General features: G+C 38.6%; 1 protein-coding gene across 16 annotated transcripts in view; it reads left to right on the forward strand.

Annotated features, from left to right (window-relative positions):
• C2CD5 (C2 calcium dependent domain containing 5) overlaps window positions 1–9,438 on the forward strand; it is a 94,408-nt gene extending 84,970 nt beyond the window's left edge. For 7 of the 16 annotated variants that reach the window (XM_036298132.1, XM_036298121.1, XM_036298138.1 and 4 more), the window contains 5 exons: window positions 3,076–3,126; window positions 4,013–4,114; window positions 5,644–5,834; window positions 6,782–6,928; window positions 8,117–9,438. In XM_036298132.1, the coding sequence (XP_036154025.1) occupies window positions 3,076–3,126; window positions 4,013–4,114; window positions 5,644–5,834; window positions 6,782–6,928; window positions 8,117–8,248 (623 nt within the window). In that variant the 3' untranslated portion in view covers window positions 8,249–9,438. Of the gene's footprint in view, window positions 1–3,075; window positions 3,127–3,455; window positions 3,541–4,012; window positions 4,115–5,643; window positions 5,835–6,781; window positions 6,929–8,116 lie in introns of those variants that run through there. The other 9 variants (XM_036298129.1, XM_036298131.1, XM_036298130.1 and 6 more) reach the window with 4 other exon arrangements.
• The last annotated feature ends 4,466 nt before the right edge of the window (window positions 9,439–13,904 follow it).

The raw sequence follows: 13,904 nt of genomic DNA on the forward strand, positions 1-13,904 counted from the left end.
AGCTCACCTTGGGCTTTTTCTCGGAGAGAAAAAATTAAGGTCATAGCTAGCATATTAACAGATGAACCTGCTGTTCTTAAGTGAGATAAATCTTTTCACTCGCCCTTTCCCTGAAGAATGTCTCCAATTTTAAAACTGATTTTTTTTTCAGATTTTAATTCAAACAGATTCATATTTGAGGGCCAGGAATAAATATTTTCCCTCTTCCCTATCCTTTGTAAAATTTGATGGAAAAAGTAGTAAATTCACATGGTGGAAATTCAAATCCTACCAAAAAATCATATAGTCCAATAAAGCATTCATCTCCCTTCATTTCCCTTCCCAAGAGGAAACTACTACTCTTTAAATATGTTTTTATTGATTTCAGAGAGAGGAAGGGAGAGGGAAAGAGGAATAGAAACATCGATGATAGAAACATTATGGACTGGCTGCCTCCTGCATGCCCCCTTCTGGGGATTGAGCTCAGAAACCTGGGCATGTGCCCTAACTGGGAATTGATCTGTGACCTCTGGTTCATGGGTCGATGCTCAGCCAGTGAGCCACACCGGCCAGGCGGGGCAACTACTCTTAATAGCTTATTATCTGTCTTTGCAAATATATTTTTCTTTTTTAAAAACACAAATATACACATCATTGTATACCTTTGTGGTTTTTTTCCACTGGCTATAGTTAGAGATGGGAACAGATACTTTTTTTCTTTTTAAGACAAAGTTCTTTTTTTTTTAAATGTCTTTTTATTGATTTTTAGAGAGAGAGGACGGGAGAAGGATAGATAGAAACATAGAGAGAGAGCAACTCCATCGACTGCTTGCCTCCTGCATACCTGTACAGGTGACTGAGCCTGCAACCTGGGCATATGCCCTGACTGAGAATCAAACCATGACCTCTTGGTTCCTGGGATAGATGCTCAACTGCTGAGCCACACTGGCTGGGAGGGAACAGACACTTTTTACATTTAAGCTCTTTTTGTGGACATTTGCCTTTAAACATATATAGTTGGTACTGAGGAATCCCATATTACTCAGATAATATTGAGGTACAGAAGATAATTTCACTTTAGTGATTTTCACATTTTTTTTTAGCTTTCCTACATTTTAAAAACTTTCACAGAATTCCTAATTTTCTATAATTCTGTGCTCACCAAGGGCATATGAGAACCCTGGGACCCTCCTGGGACATGGAAGCCTGGGGTAGGTCTCTGGCTGTCCCAGCACTGGGTCTTGCTGTGCTGAGCTGTCCCTAGAGATCTAATCGGCCTCAAGATGTCAGCTCCGTCTGGCCGCCTTCCTGTAGATTCCGTCTCCTCCTGGGCTTCCAGTTCCCTCGGGATCCGGAATCCAGAGGACTCTCCCTGTCTGGATCTCCAGTCTGAGGCCATGATTATCAGGGCATGTCCACAGCATAGCACCCTCACAGGCATTTTGTGGACCCCACCTAGTGACCCTGTTTATTTATCAGCTCTCTATTGTAAGAGGAATGTCAGCCATTGTACACTCTCGGTATTAGCTGGTGGCCGCTTGACCTATAAAAATGGGGGAGGAGGGCGGCATGGGAGATACTTCCATTACACCCAATTATCAGAAACATTCTGTACAAATCTTACTTTTGGAAAATATAAATTTTATTAACTTAAGAATAGTACCAAAAGATTAACCCATTAGGCAGAGACAAAAAAATATTAGTTTATAAATTAAAAAAACCAACTGGCTGACCCAAATAATTCTCAGTATTTCTTATGGGTTATTTCTACTTGACAACACTATTCCTTCAATTATAAAATTCTTTGAAACAAAAATTCAAATGTGCGAGTGTGGAAACTGTGCGAATTGATTTTTAGAGAGAGAGGACGGGAGAAGGATAGATAGAAACATAGAGAGAGAGCAACTCCATCGACTGCTTGCCTCCTGCATACCTGTACAGGGGACTGAGCCTGCAACCTGGGCATATGCCCTGACTGAGAATCAAACCATGACCTCTTGGTTCCTGGGATAGATGCTCAACTGCTGAGCCACACTGGCTGGGAGGGAACAGACACTTTTTACATTTAAGCTCTTTTTGTGGACATTTGCCTTTAAACATATATAGTTGGTACTGAGGAATCCCTAAAAATTAGGCAGAGACAAAAATTAGGCAGAGACAAAAAAATATTAGTTTATAAATTAAAAAAACCAACTGGCTGACCCAAATAATTCTCAGTATTTCTTATGGGTTATTTCTACTTGACAACACTATTCCTTCAATTATAAAATTCTTTGAAACAAAAATTCAAATGTGCGAGTGTGGAAACTGTGCAAATTGATTTTTAGAGAGAGAGGACGGGAGAAGAATCTCTAAAAATTCAAACTGTGCGAACAGTAGAAATAGATGATTTTTAAAGTACTGTTTAAATTTGTACAATACCTTAAAAATCTATAAAAAATATAAAATATCAGAGAAAATTCTGAATGCTATTTTTATGAGGTACTGGAAAGGAAGTGATTGGGATTCCTGGTTATTTCTATGGAGAACAGTCACTTTTTCGTTCCACAAAGTCTTGATACCACCAGAGGAAGTTGCTGACAGTGATGTCCTCGAATGAAGGGGTTGGTGGTGAGGGGGAGGGTTATGGCTAGTAAGGAGCTTGTGTTTGTCTGTGAGACATCGGTCATTGCCTTGTCTGTAATTTTTAATATTACTAGCTCTTCCCCACACAAATGTTTCCCTTCCATATTTCATTTCAGATTTTCTTGCCAATTCATTGACCCTTTTCTCTGCTCAGTTTTCTTACATTCTGCTTTCATCCTATTTGTTACTGTGTTTATATTTTCTCATGCCTATGAAGTTTCTGAAACTCTTTCTGTGTTACACTAACAAGTAGTCTTCCTTGGCATGGTATTTATTAACTGAGCTAGTTTTCATATGCCAATAGAAATTGCATTAGAAATCTAAATACTTCTATTTGGTTTGCTTTTACAATGAAGCCATAAAGAGTTCCTCCTATTCTTCTGGCTTATAGAGAGTACTTACAAACAGCAAAGAAGAGAAACTGATTTATACTTAGCATCCAAGCTAATGTTGTTCATATTGTCTTATTAGAACACCTGGAGAGTGCAAGTTCTAACTCAGGTATACCAGCTGCACAGAGAGGTGAGTTCGTCTAATCAAATAGTCACCAAGGTGTGAAATTCTAGTGTGGTGGTGCATAAACATACAGACATTGGAAAAATGCACTGGACAGTGGAATTCAGACACCAAAATGTGGCTTTCTTGTAGTTAGAATGTGTCTCAAAAACATTAATAAAACTAATATTTTAAAAATTTAAAGCATTTTCATAGTTTTCCAGTTTCTAAAAATAAAAGTTTAGCTTTTTAATATATATATATATATATTTTTGCTCAGTAGTAGTAAAAGTTATTCTTTTAGAAGGAGAACTTGATAGGTTCACACCTGCCACCCTACCCTGTGTTATCAGCAGCTTTGTTGCCAAAAATCATACATGGAAAAGAGAATATGGACAGAAGCGATCCTTTGGCTTTCCTGTTACTCTTGGTAGAAAGAAGGTATTTTAATAAAAGATAAGTCAACGAGTGATTTTTTTCATCTATTCTTCAATATTTGACTCATTATTTTTTGTTTTGATTTTAAAGTAGACATAGAAGGCAATTATTCACAAAGTTTGGATTGCAAATTAAAGTCCTAAAGTATAAACAGCTAAAACATTGTAAAGTAAAAAGAATGGGGAGAAAGTTAGTTAAAACGTGGTATGTGGTCCTGATATTTCTGTTAAACCCCACTTCCATTTTCCCTAAGAGACAACTATGACATCACCAAAAATGCTCAGCCAGCTAACTGAGAAATTGGTTTTGGACAAATCAGTGTCTAAAGCTTGACTCTTTACTGTCTCTCTTATCTGACTTGAAAGGGACCATTCTTTTTCTGTATTACAGTTAAATTACGTCATCGGAAGGAGTGTTATGACGAGTAAGAGACGTCATACATATTTTTTCTTTTGTTTTCTGTCTGTGTTTCCAGCAACGTCAGTTGATTACAGTTCCTTTGCAGACAGATGCAGCAGCTGGATAGAGCTCATTAAACTGAAAGCTCAGACCATAAGGCGCGGATCAATTAAGACAAGTAGGCGGATGTTTCTACCACATTATGATCTGAGAAGCATATCCCTGATTTCCCAGTGGTGAAGGCTAGACTTTTCCACCCAGTAATAACATTGCGAATCAATCATGTGTTGGAGTGTGAAAGCTGCAGACTAATGGTCATTTAACAGAAGTTATTGAAGGGCCTTTAGATTTGTTGATTTTAACTGTAGAATTTTTTTTTAATTGCACTTTTTGTGAAGGTATTCTTAAAAGTATATAAATAGATATTATATTCTTCTAGTGGAAGGAAATTGTCAGCTCTCTTATTGAAGAGATACTATTCCAGGACCCAAGGTACGATCTAGCCCAGTGGTTCTCAACCTGTGGGTCGCAACCCCTTTGGGGGTCAAACGACCCTTTCACAGGGGTCGCCTAAGACCATCGGAAAACACATATATAATTACATATTGTTTTTGTGATTAATCACTATGCTTTATGTTCAATTTGTAACAATGAAATTGGGGGTCACCACAACATGAGGAACTGTATTAAAGGGTCGCGGCATTAGGAAGGTTGAGAACCACTGATCTAGCCTATGGCATGTGTCAGTTTACCAAGTGTGATATCCAGAGGGCTGAAAGAATGAGGTATTTTTAGAGAGAAAGTAAACTCTTATCTCACTGTTAGAATCAAGATCATCATATGCTCTTTATCTATACTCCATGTGTTTTGGTAGATTCTGAGGTAAATGTATTTGAGTGTCAGAGTTTATAGTACATTAATAGGGAAAGAACTATCTTTTAGAGGAAAGATCACAGGATATGGAGCCTGTTGATCTGGTTTTGAATCTTAGAAGTGCCATTTTAATAGCTGTGTGGCCTTGGGAAAGTTATTTAACTTCTCTGAGCCTCAGTTTCCTCATGTTGAAAATGGGGATAAAACCTAGGTTGCTGGGTTGTTGTAAGGATTAGATGTATATATGTGACTGGTTTATAATAGTTATTTGATAAGTGATAGCTATTATTATTTATATTTTATAACAATCAACTTTTAGATAGCCAAGGTCATTTCTAAGTTTTTAAAATTATGAGTTTGATCAAAATGGTTTGGAAAATAAACCTTTTACAACTAGTTAACAAGGTTTATCTACAAGTTGACAATGATGAAGTCATCTGAAAAAGTTGGAAAAAAAAACTGGGAAATATAACAACTTTCACACTCTTTGTAATAATTTGTTCCCACAGCAGATAATTTTTAATTGCTCTGCCGCTTTTTCTTTTTCTTCACTTTATAACGATCATTGTATGTATAGCTACACCGCATCAACATTTTCTTTTGCAGGAATGCCATTTTTCTTCCAAAAGAATTCCATTTCAGCATTTTCTCTTATGTGTTTCTTTCTCTTTCTCTTTAAATTGCATGCAGTGCATGATAATTTCTTGACTTTCATGACATGGCTTAGCCTCACAGACAGCTGAATGTTGTCACCACTTACTCGGAAACCTTGGGGGTGTAATTGAGTAACTGGCATCTGATCCTGGTGCTTTCTCTTCTTTCTCCAATTTTTAGCCGTGACAGTTGAAAAAGCAAGTCCAATGAATGAAGGAAATTTCCGGAATCGTTCTGCTCCACCTTGTGCAAATTCTACAGTTGGGGTTGTTAAGATGACACCTCTTTCTTTCATTCCTGGAGCAAAAATAACGAAATATCTTGGGATAATTAACATGTTTTTCATTCGGGAAACCACTTCTCTACGTGAGGTAATTTTATCGATGTTATTTCATTATTTTTGTGAATTTTCTATGATTGAAGATATTAGTGACAAAACCAAACAAGTTTCAATTTTTTTTTTTTGCCAAAAGTAACACATCTTCTCCCCCCCCCCCCCCATTCCCCCAATAACCTGTCTGGGTTGATTCTAGGTTAGACTTACCAAATTTCACACAGTAGTATTATCATAAGACTTATGAACAAAACAGATGGGGCCCCTGATGGAATTTACAGTCTAGTGAAACTGGAGCATGGTGGATATTAAACAAATACTTATGTGTTAGTAAGTAATATAAAGAAATATAATAGAGGCCATTAGAAAATATAACGGGGGAACTCACTTTAGATTTAGGGAGGGTATCTCTTAGGAAATTCCATTTCGGCCACGACCTAAAGAACTAGATACGAGTTATCCTGGTAGAAAATTGGGTAACGATCCTTAGAACCTTTAGGAGCAGCATATGTAAAGACCTGAGGCAGAGAAAGTGCTTGACACTTTTGAGAAACTGATAAAAGGTAAACATGAATAGAACATGGTTCAGAAGGGGAGATATGGCTAGCGGGGAGGTTTTATTGTTTATATTTATCATTAATTTATTTGAAGGAGGATGAGAACAATTTGATAGAGGGAGATGTTGAAGAGGGAGGAACAATTCTTGCTCTGCCATTTATTTACTAGTCATGTGATCATAGCTAGTCATGGGCACATTACAAATTCTTTGAGCTTCATCATCTTTAAAATAAGGAGAGTAATCCCTATCATAGATATGTGTTCAGTAAAGGTTTGTTCATTCATTCAACAAGTCCTCATGAAGGACATTAAAATAATCCATTATATTAAAATCATTGACGATGTTTTAATATATCTTCTTTGACATTTTATGTACATTTATTTATACAAGTACATAATTTGATTTTCCTGTGCTTTATTATGTAGGAAGGAGGAGTTAGTGGTTTTCTTCATGCTTTTGTCGCTGAGGTGTTTGCAATGGTGAGAGCTCATGTTGCTGCATTAGGAGGGAATGCTGTTGTCTCCTACATCATGAAGCAGTGTGTCTTCATGGAGAATCCAAATAAGAACCAGGTAAGAGGTAGTTAAAGACCTCTGACCGGGAAGCTGGGAATGTCCCCCATGGCCTTCCCACCTGCCACCCTCCCCTGTAAAAGAGATTTGCTCTTTATAAAGCTCTTTGATTCTCGATGCTTAGAACATGTTCTAAAGAATCTATATAATAAAAGCCTAAGCGACCGTTAAGGTAGAACGACCAGACGACTGGTCACTTTGGTGCACACTGACCACCATGGGGCAGATGCTCAACGCAGGAGCTGCCCCCTGGTGGTCAGTGCGCTCCCACAGGGGAGCACCGCCCAGCCAGAAGCCGTGCTCATGGCCCTGCTAGCGCAGCAGTGGTGGCGGGAGCCTCTCCCGCCCCGTGGCAGCGCTAAGGAGCAATGAGCTGAGTGGTAAGGAGCAGTGAGCAGGCGGGCAGTAAGGAGCAAGGGGTCCTGAACTGCGAGAGGGATCACAGACTGCGAGAGGGCGCAGACTGTGCTTCTGATTTACTACTTTTTTCATCATCATCTTGGTGGGTCTTTGGAATACAGTGTTGGCTAACTGAGGAGAGTTAAAAATGTCTCCTGATTGGCATGACTCAGTTGTTGAGCATCAACCTATGAACCAGGAGGTCACTGTTGGATTACCAGTCATGGCACAAGCCTGAGTTGCGGTCTTGATCCCCATTGTGGGGTGTGCAGGAGGCAGTCAATCAATGATTGTCTCTCATCACTGATGTTTCTATCTTTCTCTCCCTCTCCATTCCTCTCTGAAATCAATATATATATATATATATATATATATATATATATATATATTCAGAAAGCCCTCCTCTAGTTTGGATTATGGTGCCATCAGGTTCTCACTGCCATGCTGGTGAAAAGTACATCATAATGGGGCCACACTGCTTTGTTTCATTTTTAAATAAGTAAGGTAATTCTGTTAATGGGGGCTAAAGTGTACTGCTTAGGTTAAATTTTAGAATAAATTTCTTTTATCATTTTTGTTAAGATAACTCAAAATTGTTAGAGTCCTTTAAAAATTAAACAACTATAATGAATGTTTCTTTGAGTTTACTTTCTTATGAATTGCCTTCTTTGCTCATTTTTCTAGTGGGTTGTCTATCTTTTCTCTAATGAATGTGGTGCCCCTAAAGTAACAGACGAGTATGAGCATGTTGTTGAATTTGTGACTGAACATGTCCCGTTGTTCTTATAGGCACAGTGTCTTATAAATGTAAGTGGTGATGCAGTGGTTTTTGTCCATGAATCTGAATTAGAAGTAGTATCATCTCAGCCACCTACTGCCAACTGTCAGTCGTCGTGTCCTGGAGGAGACGTTACAACCTGAAGTAAATTAGAAAGAAAGAGTTCAGCTACGTGACATTTATCTGTCTCCATCATTTTGTCATTATCTTCCTAGACTTCTTAAAAAGTTGAATTTGATCTGAGATAATTCAAAAAGAATTGATACATTATGAGTAGATTTGATTTGTCTAGAATCTCTTGGAAGCATGGGAATTTTCTAACCTTGACATTTTGTTTGCCAAGCCTAGATAGACAGGCCCCATGGAATCTTGACCCTTGAGTAAGTTAAATTTCTCAGAGAACTGTAGGTGGATCATATTTGTAATTTTTGTTGATTTTAGTAAAATCATAATTTACAAAATGAAATGGGAAGATCATCAGGAAACTAAGATAGCTGCCCTAGTGTAACTTCAGAAAGTTAAGCAACAGATTCACAAATGATTAATGAAGAAATGGTCTGATTTGAGGGATGTGTGGGAAAATGGAGAAAAGTTTTCAGAAAATGATGTGGGTTTCTTAATGCATTTTATTTTGATGAGGAATTTGATCACAACTGAAGGGGAGCAGTGCTTCGGCCATCTTTTAAAAAGAAGTTCCAATTCCACTGCTTGTATCCATATGTCTTAGCTACTGGGAAAGAAGACAGAATATCAGTGCCTGTGTCCTTTTATTGAAAGTTTTAATGATATCTCTGAGGAAAGAGGAAAATAAATTACTATTTAACTTTATAAGTGTCCCATTTCAGTTGGTGCTTAATTTGTCTAGAAGAGGTTTGGCTTCACCAGGGAAAAAAAGGTCAGTGAATTTTGTTGAAATAGTTAAAATATAATTGATCTAATAGGAACATAAAATTATTTTCTAATAAAATAATAATGCACTTCTACCAAATAGAATTTTAGTAATGTCTTAGGGACTTTTGATGGTGAATTAGATTGTATTTGGCATAGAATTTGGAAATGTAACTTGAATGTAAATATGCTGCAAAATGTTGAATGTATACATAGGGATACTTTTTCTGTCAATGCCAAATACCTGTTTTAAATGAACCTTAAAAAGTACACTCTTCCTTTGCACAATCAAATTTCTTTATAAAACTCATGATTTTGCTCTTCCAGGATAACAAACTGCCCTAAAGATTAGGAGTCATTTTCTTGTTATCACAGGTGTCAATATTTTTCTGTATTTTGTTTATAATTTTTATTTTTAAATAAAATGTTTATAAAGATACTGGAATATTCCTTAAATCTCTTTTTTGCCTCCTGGATACACTACTGTCAGTAGTCTGGAGTCACTTGACATTTGATCATCTTCATTCATTCCTTCAGTCAATAAACATCTGTTGTTCATCTACTCTATGCAAAGCCCTGTTCTTAATTTTTGGGGAAAAAAAAATATATATATATATACACACACACACACACACACACACACACATATATATATATAATTGTGGCACTCTGTGTCTTTGGTAGGTAGGTATTCATTCAACAACTATTTATGAAGGCCTACAGATCCCAGGGCATAGTTTTATTTATTTATTTATTTTTTTAATATATTTTATTGATTTTTTTACAGAGAGGAAGGGAGAGAGATAGAGAGTTAGAAACATCGATGAGAGAGAAACATCGATCAGCTGCCTCCTGCACATCTCCTACTGGGGATGTGCCCGCAATCCAGGTACATGCCCTTCACCGGAATCGAACCTGGGACCTTTCAGTCTGCAGGCCGACGCTCTATCCACTGAGCCAAACCGGTTCCGGCAGGGCATAGTTTTAGACAGTGAAAAAACACACACCTAAGTTACTGCTCTCATGAAGCTTATTTTCATGAACTACACAAGAAAATAATTTATAAAATGTTGTTTATAGCCCTGTAATGATTGCTAATGTTTATTGAATGCTTACTACATGCCAGGCAATCTAATAAATATATTTTTGTGGTAAGCCTTTACAGAAACCTGATGAGGTAGATACTATTGGCAAGCCCCATTTTATAGTTGAGGCAGCTGAGAGTTTATGTGATACATCCAAGACACAATAAGTAGTGGAGCCAAGATTCAAGCACCAGCAACCTGACTCTGATACCTACACTATTAAGTGAGAAAATGTTTGGGATAAGGGTAGCTAGGTAGCTTCCCAAAGGAAATAATAATAATTAAGCTCAGTCTGGAAAAATAGGCAACTCACTGAAATTGACTGTTTATTCACCCACCCAACTACTTTATGATTGTATGTTTAAGAGCCCTTTCTAGGCAGGGGAATAATAAGAACTGCCACTAATTGAGTACCTGCTTTGTGTCATATCCTGTGCATACACATTATTCTAATTCTTAAAATATAAAACTAGCTGGGTGGCATTATTTCCATTTTGGTACGAACAATTGTATACTCAGCAGAGGCCCAGGCTGATTTCTAGGAAAGCCGGAGTTTCCTTAACCACTCAGGGTTTACAATCAGCTCACATGAAGATGGGCTCCTTCCAGAAAAGCTACTGTTACCTGTGTCTCAGGAGCTGCTCTTGTTTCCTTTTGTGTGGATTCTTGAGAGAGACATGATCATTTAAAGCAGATGTGCTGGGAATACAAGGCAGCTTACAATATTTACAGTGTACCTCATCTCATTCCTTCTTCATTGCTGCTCCAAAGGTAAACTACACAATCTCAATACTTTAAGTTTTCTACACTCACTGTCCCACTTCCTCCACCTCCTATTCTTTCATAATCCATGACCATCTGGCTTCCATCTCCTGATCTGACCCTGAATTTGAACATGCCAATGATACAAGTATTGGATTGCAGTATTGGATATCTGGCAAGGTCTTTTTATACATATACATAATTATTTTATACTTTTTTTTACAGTTTTTTTTAATCCTCACTCAAGGACTTGTTTTCCATTGATTTTTAAAGAGAGAGGGAGAGACAGAGAGAAACACCTAAGTGAGAGAGACACATCGATTGGTTGCCTCCTGCATGGTCCCAACCAGGGCAGGGAGCCTGCAACCGAGGTATGTGCCCTTGACCGGAATCATACCTGGGACCCTTCAGTCCGTGCGGGGGTCCAACCCCAGCGGGTCCAAGGGTTCCCAAAGGCGTAGATGGAGTCGGCAAAGAAGGAAGGACACGGAGACAGCGTTCAGTTGATCAGCAGCCTCGCCAGGATCTCTAGCCAGGATCTCCAGCCAAGTTCTGGTCTGGATTTCCAGAGAGGTTCTGCTTTGGATCTCCTGCCAGGTTCTGTGTCCATGTTCTCTTGCTAGGTTCTCCAGGTTCTCCAGCCAGGTTCTGTAGCCATGTTCCCTCGCTAGGTTCTCCAGCCGGGTTCTGTCCAGGTTCTCCAGCCAGGTTCAGTCACCAGGTTCTAGTCAGGTTCTCTTGCCAATTTCTGTAGTCAGGTTCACTCCAGGATCTTTTGCCATGGTCTCGCCAGCGAAGTTCTTCTGTCTGTAGGTTCTGTCTTCTTAGTTCTGTGTTCTAAGCTCTGTATTCTAAGTTCTGAGTCTTGCTGTGTTGTTACATCTGTATTTATACCAGTTGATTCAATCCTATCAATCTCTATTACAAAGGTTAGGGCGTTTCTTATCTCCATTCCAGGGAGTAAAGATTATGTAGCTTAAGCATGATTGTTCGTAGTTAAAGTGATTAATTACCCCCCTGGCACTTAGTTAAGAGGTTTTATTCCCTCCCTAACTTCAGGGGAAAATCCCTACCTGGGGAAGCAACTTTTCTCAGAGACCTTGGTTAAAACACATAGTGCCAAGAAGGTGAGCAAACATATTAAGAACAGTATGCCATATATGCCAGGTCCTTTGAAACAGCAAGGATGGACCGGCTCCCGGCAAGTCCGCAGGCCGATGCTCTATCCACTGAGCAAAACCGGCCAGGGCCATAATTATTTTATAAATGCATAAATGGGATCATAAATTTTTAAAAAGTTTTACTTTTTTACCTTTTTCTCCTTACCCATTATATGCCTCCATTATATTTTTTATTCTTACACGTAAAAAATTTGCTAATGAGGTATAATGTTTATTCAATAAAATTAATCTATTTTTAGTATGCATCAAGGAGTTTTGACAAATAGACTCGGTCATGTAACCAAGGTAACATTTCCATCTCCTCAGGAGTTCCCTTGTGTCCTTTGGTAGTCAGTCTACCTCCTCTACCATGTAAATGGGATCTTGTGCTTGTAACTTTCACTTACTCTCAGTGGCTCCGCATCAAATTTGCTACTCTTCATTATTTCTTATTAGATAAATTTCATCACTAATTAACCAGTTTTAGTTTAAGTCAGATACTGCGGGAGATCCAAAGCCTATATATACTCATTCCACTACACCAGCCAGTCTCAAGATGCATAAAAATGGGAAAGTAAGAAAATGTATGTTGTGTGAAAGCAACTATTTACAAACACTGTTGTAGTTTTTTTCTTTTTTTTCCAGGGTGGGATCTTTTCACAGAGTACTTTGAGAATCTGTTCCAAGTTCTGGAGCTTTCCTCCAGAAAAATAAGCAAACACATAAAATTTTGCACACTGCTTCAGGAGGTTTATTGAAATCCTTCATTGACCTCAGGTTAAATCAAGTATAAGATGAAGGGGCTGCGGGGGAGGGGGGGGTGATAAGGAACCAGGCCAAAGGAAATGTTAGGAATTATTGGGTGGCTCTTTCAGTGACCGAGCCTAAAAGGCAGGCAGAGGAGGATCTCTGGGTGCCTGGGACCTTTTGCTGACCTGCCCCTGGGCTTGGTGCTGGTGGAAGCCAGCCTTGGTGCACAGCTTGGTCCTTCCCACACACATCCAGGCCCAGCAGAGGCAGCCAAAAACTGTGGGTTGCTTTGTAGCTACAAACAGGTTGCCCAGGGCCAGTCCCAGGCAGTGTGTGACATTGACTTGCACCAGAGACACACCCAGTGGCCAGCTTCAAACAACATCAGAGCAGGATCCAATTAGTTTCACAAAATGGCAAAGGTTAAAGACAGGCAACAGACCCTGCTGAGGCAAATTTCACTTCATGTGGTCAGCACCCACACAGCAGCTTGTATATGTGGTCAGGGTCAACTCTCACCATCAACTAGCCTGAGGGTCAATCCCACACACAAATGGGCCAATAGCAATCAAGACTCAGTTATAGTAGGAGGTGTCACATAAACCACACAAGGGACAATCCTGAAGCACCCAGCTCAGGTAATCAAGGAGACTGTGCCACTGGGTTCCATAGGACACCTACTACATAAGGCCACCCTACCAAGACTAGGAGATCTGCCTAATACATAGAAACAAACACAAAGAGGCAGCCAAAATGGGGAGACAAAGAAACATGCCCCAAATGAAAAAAAAAAAAAAATCTCATTAAAAAAATAAGTAAAAAGGACCTAAATGAAATGGAGGCAAGCAATTTACCAGATACAGAGTTCAAAAATATGTTTATAAGAATGCTGAAGAAATTTAGTGAGAATTTCAATAGCATGGAAAAGGACATAGAAACCATAAAAAAGAGCAAGTCAGAAATGAAGAATACAATCTGAAATGAATACACTAGAAGAAATAAATAGTAGGTCGGATGAAGCAAAGGATCAAAACAGTAATTTGGAAGACAAGATAGCAGGAGAAACCCAATCAGAGAAGCAAAAATAAAAAAAGAAAAGAAATGAGGATAGTTTAAGGGATATGTGAGACAACATGAAGTGTAACAATATCTGC

Source organism: Myotis myotis, unplaced genomic scaffold (assembly GCF_014108235.1).
Source record: "Myotis myotis isolate mMyoMyo1 unplaced genomic scaffold, mMyoMyo1.p scaffold_m19_p_3, whole genome shotgun sequence".
NCBI classification, from domain to species: Eukaryota; Metazoa; Chordata; class Mammalia; order Chiroptera; family Vespertilionidae; genus Myotis; species Myotis myotis.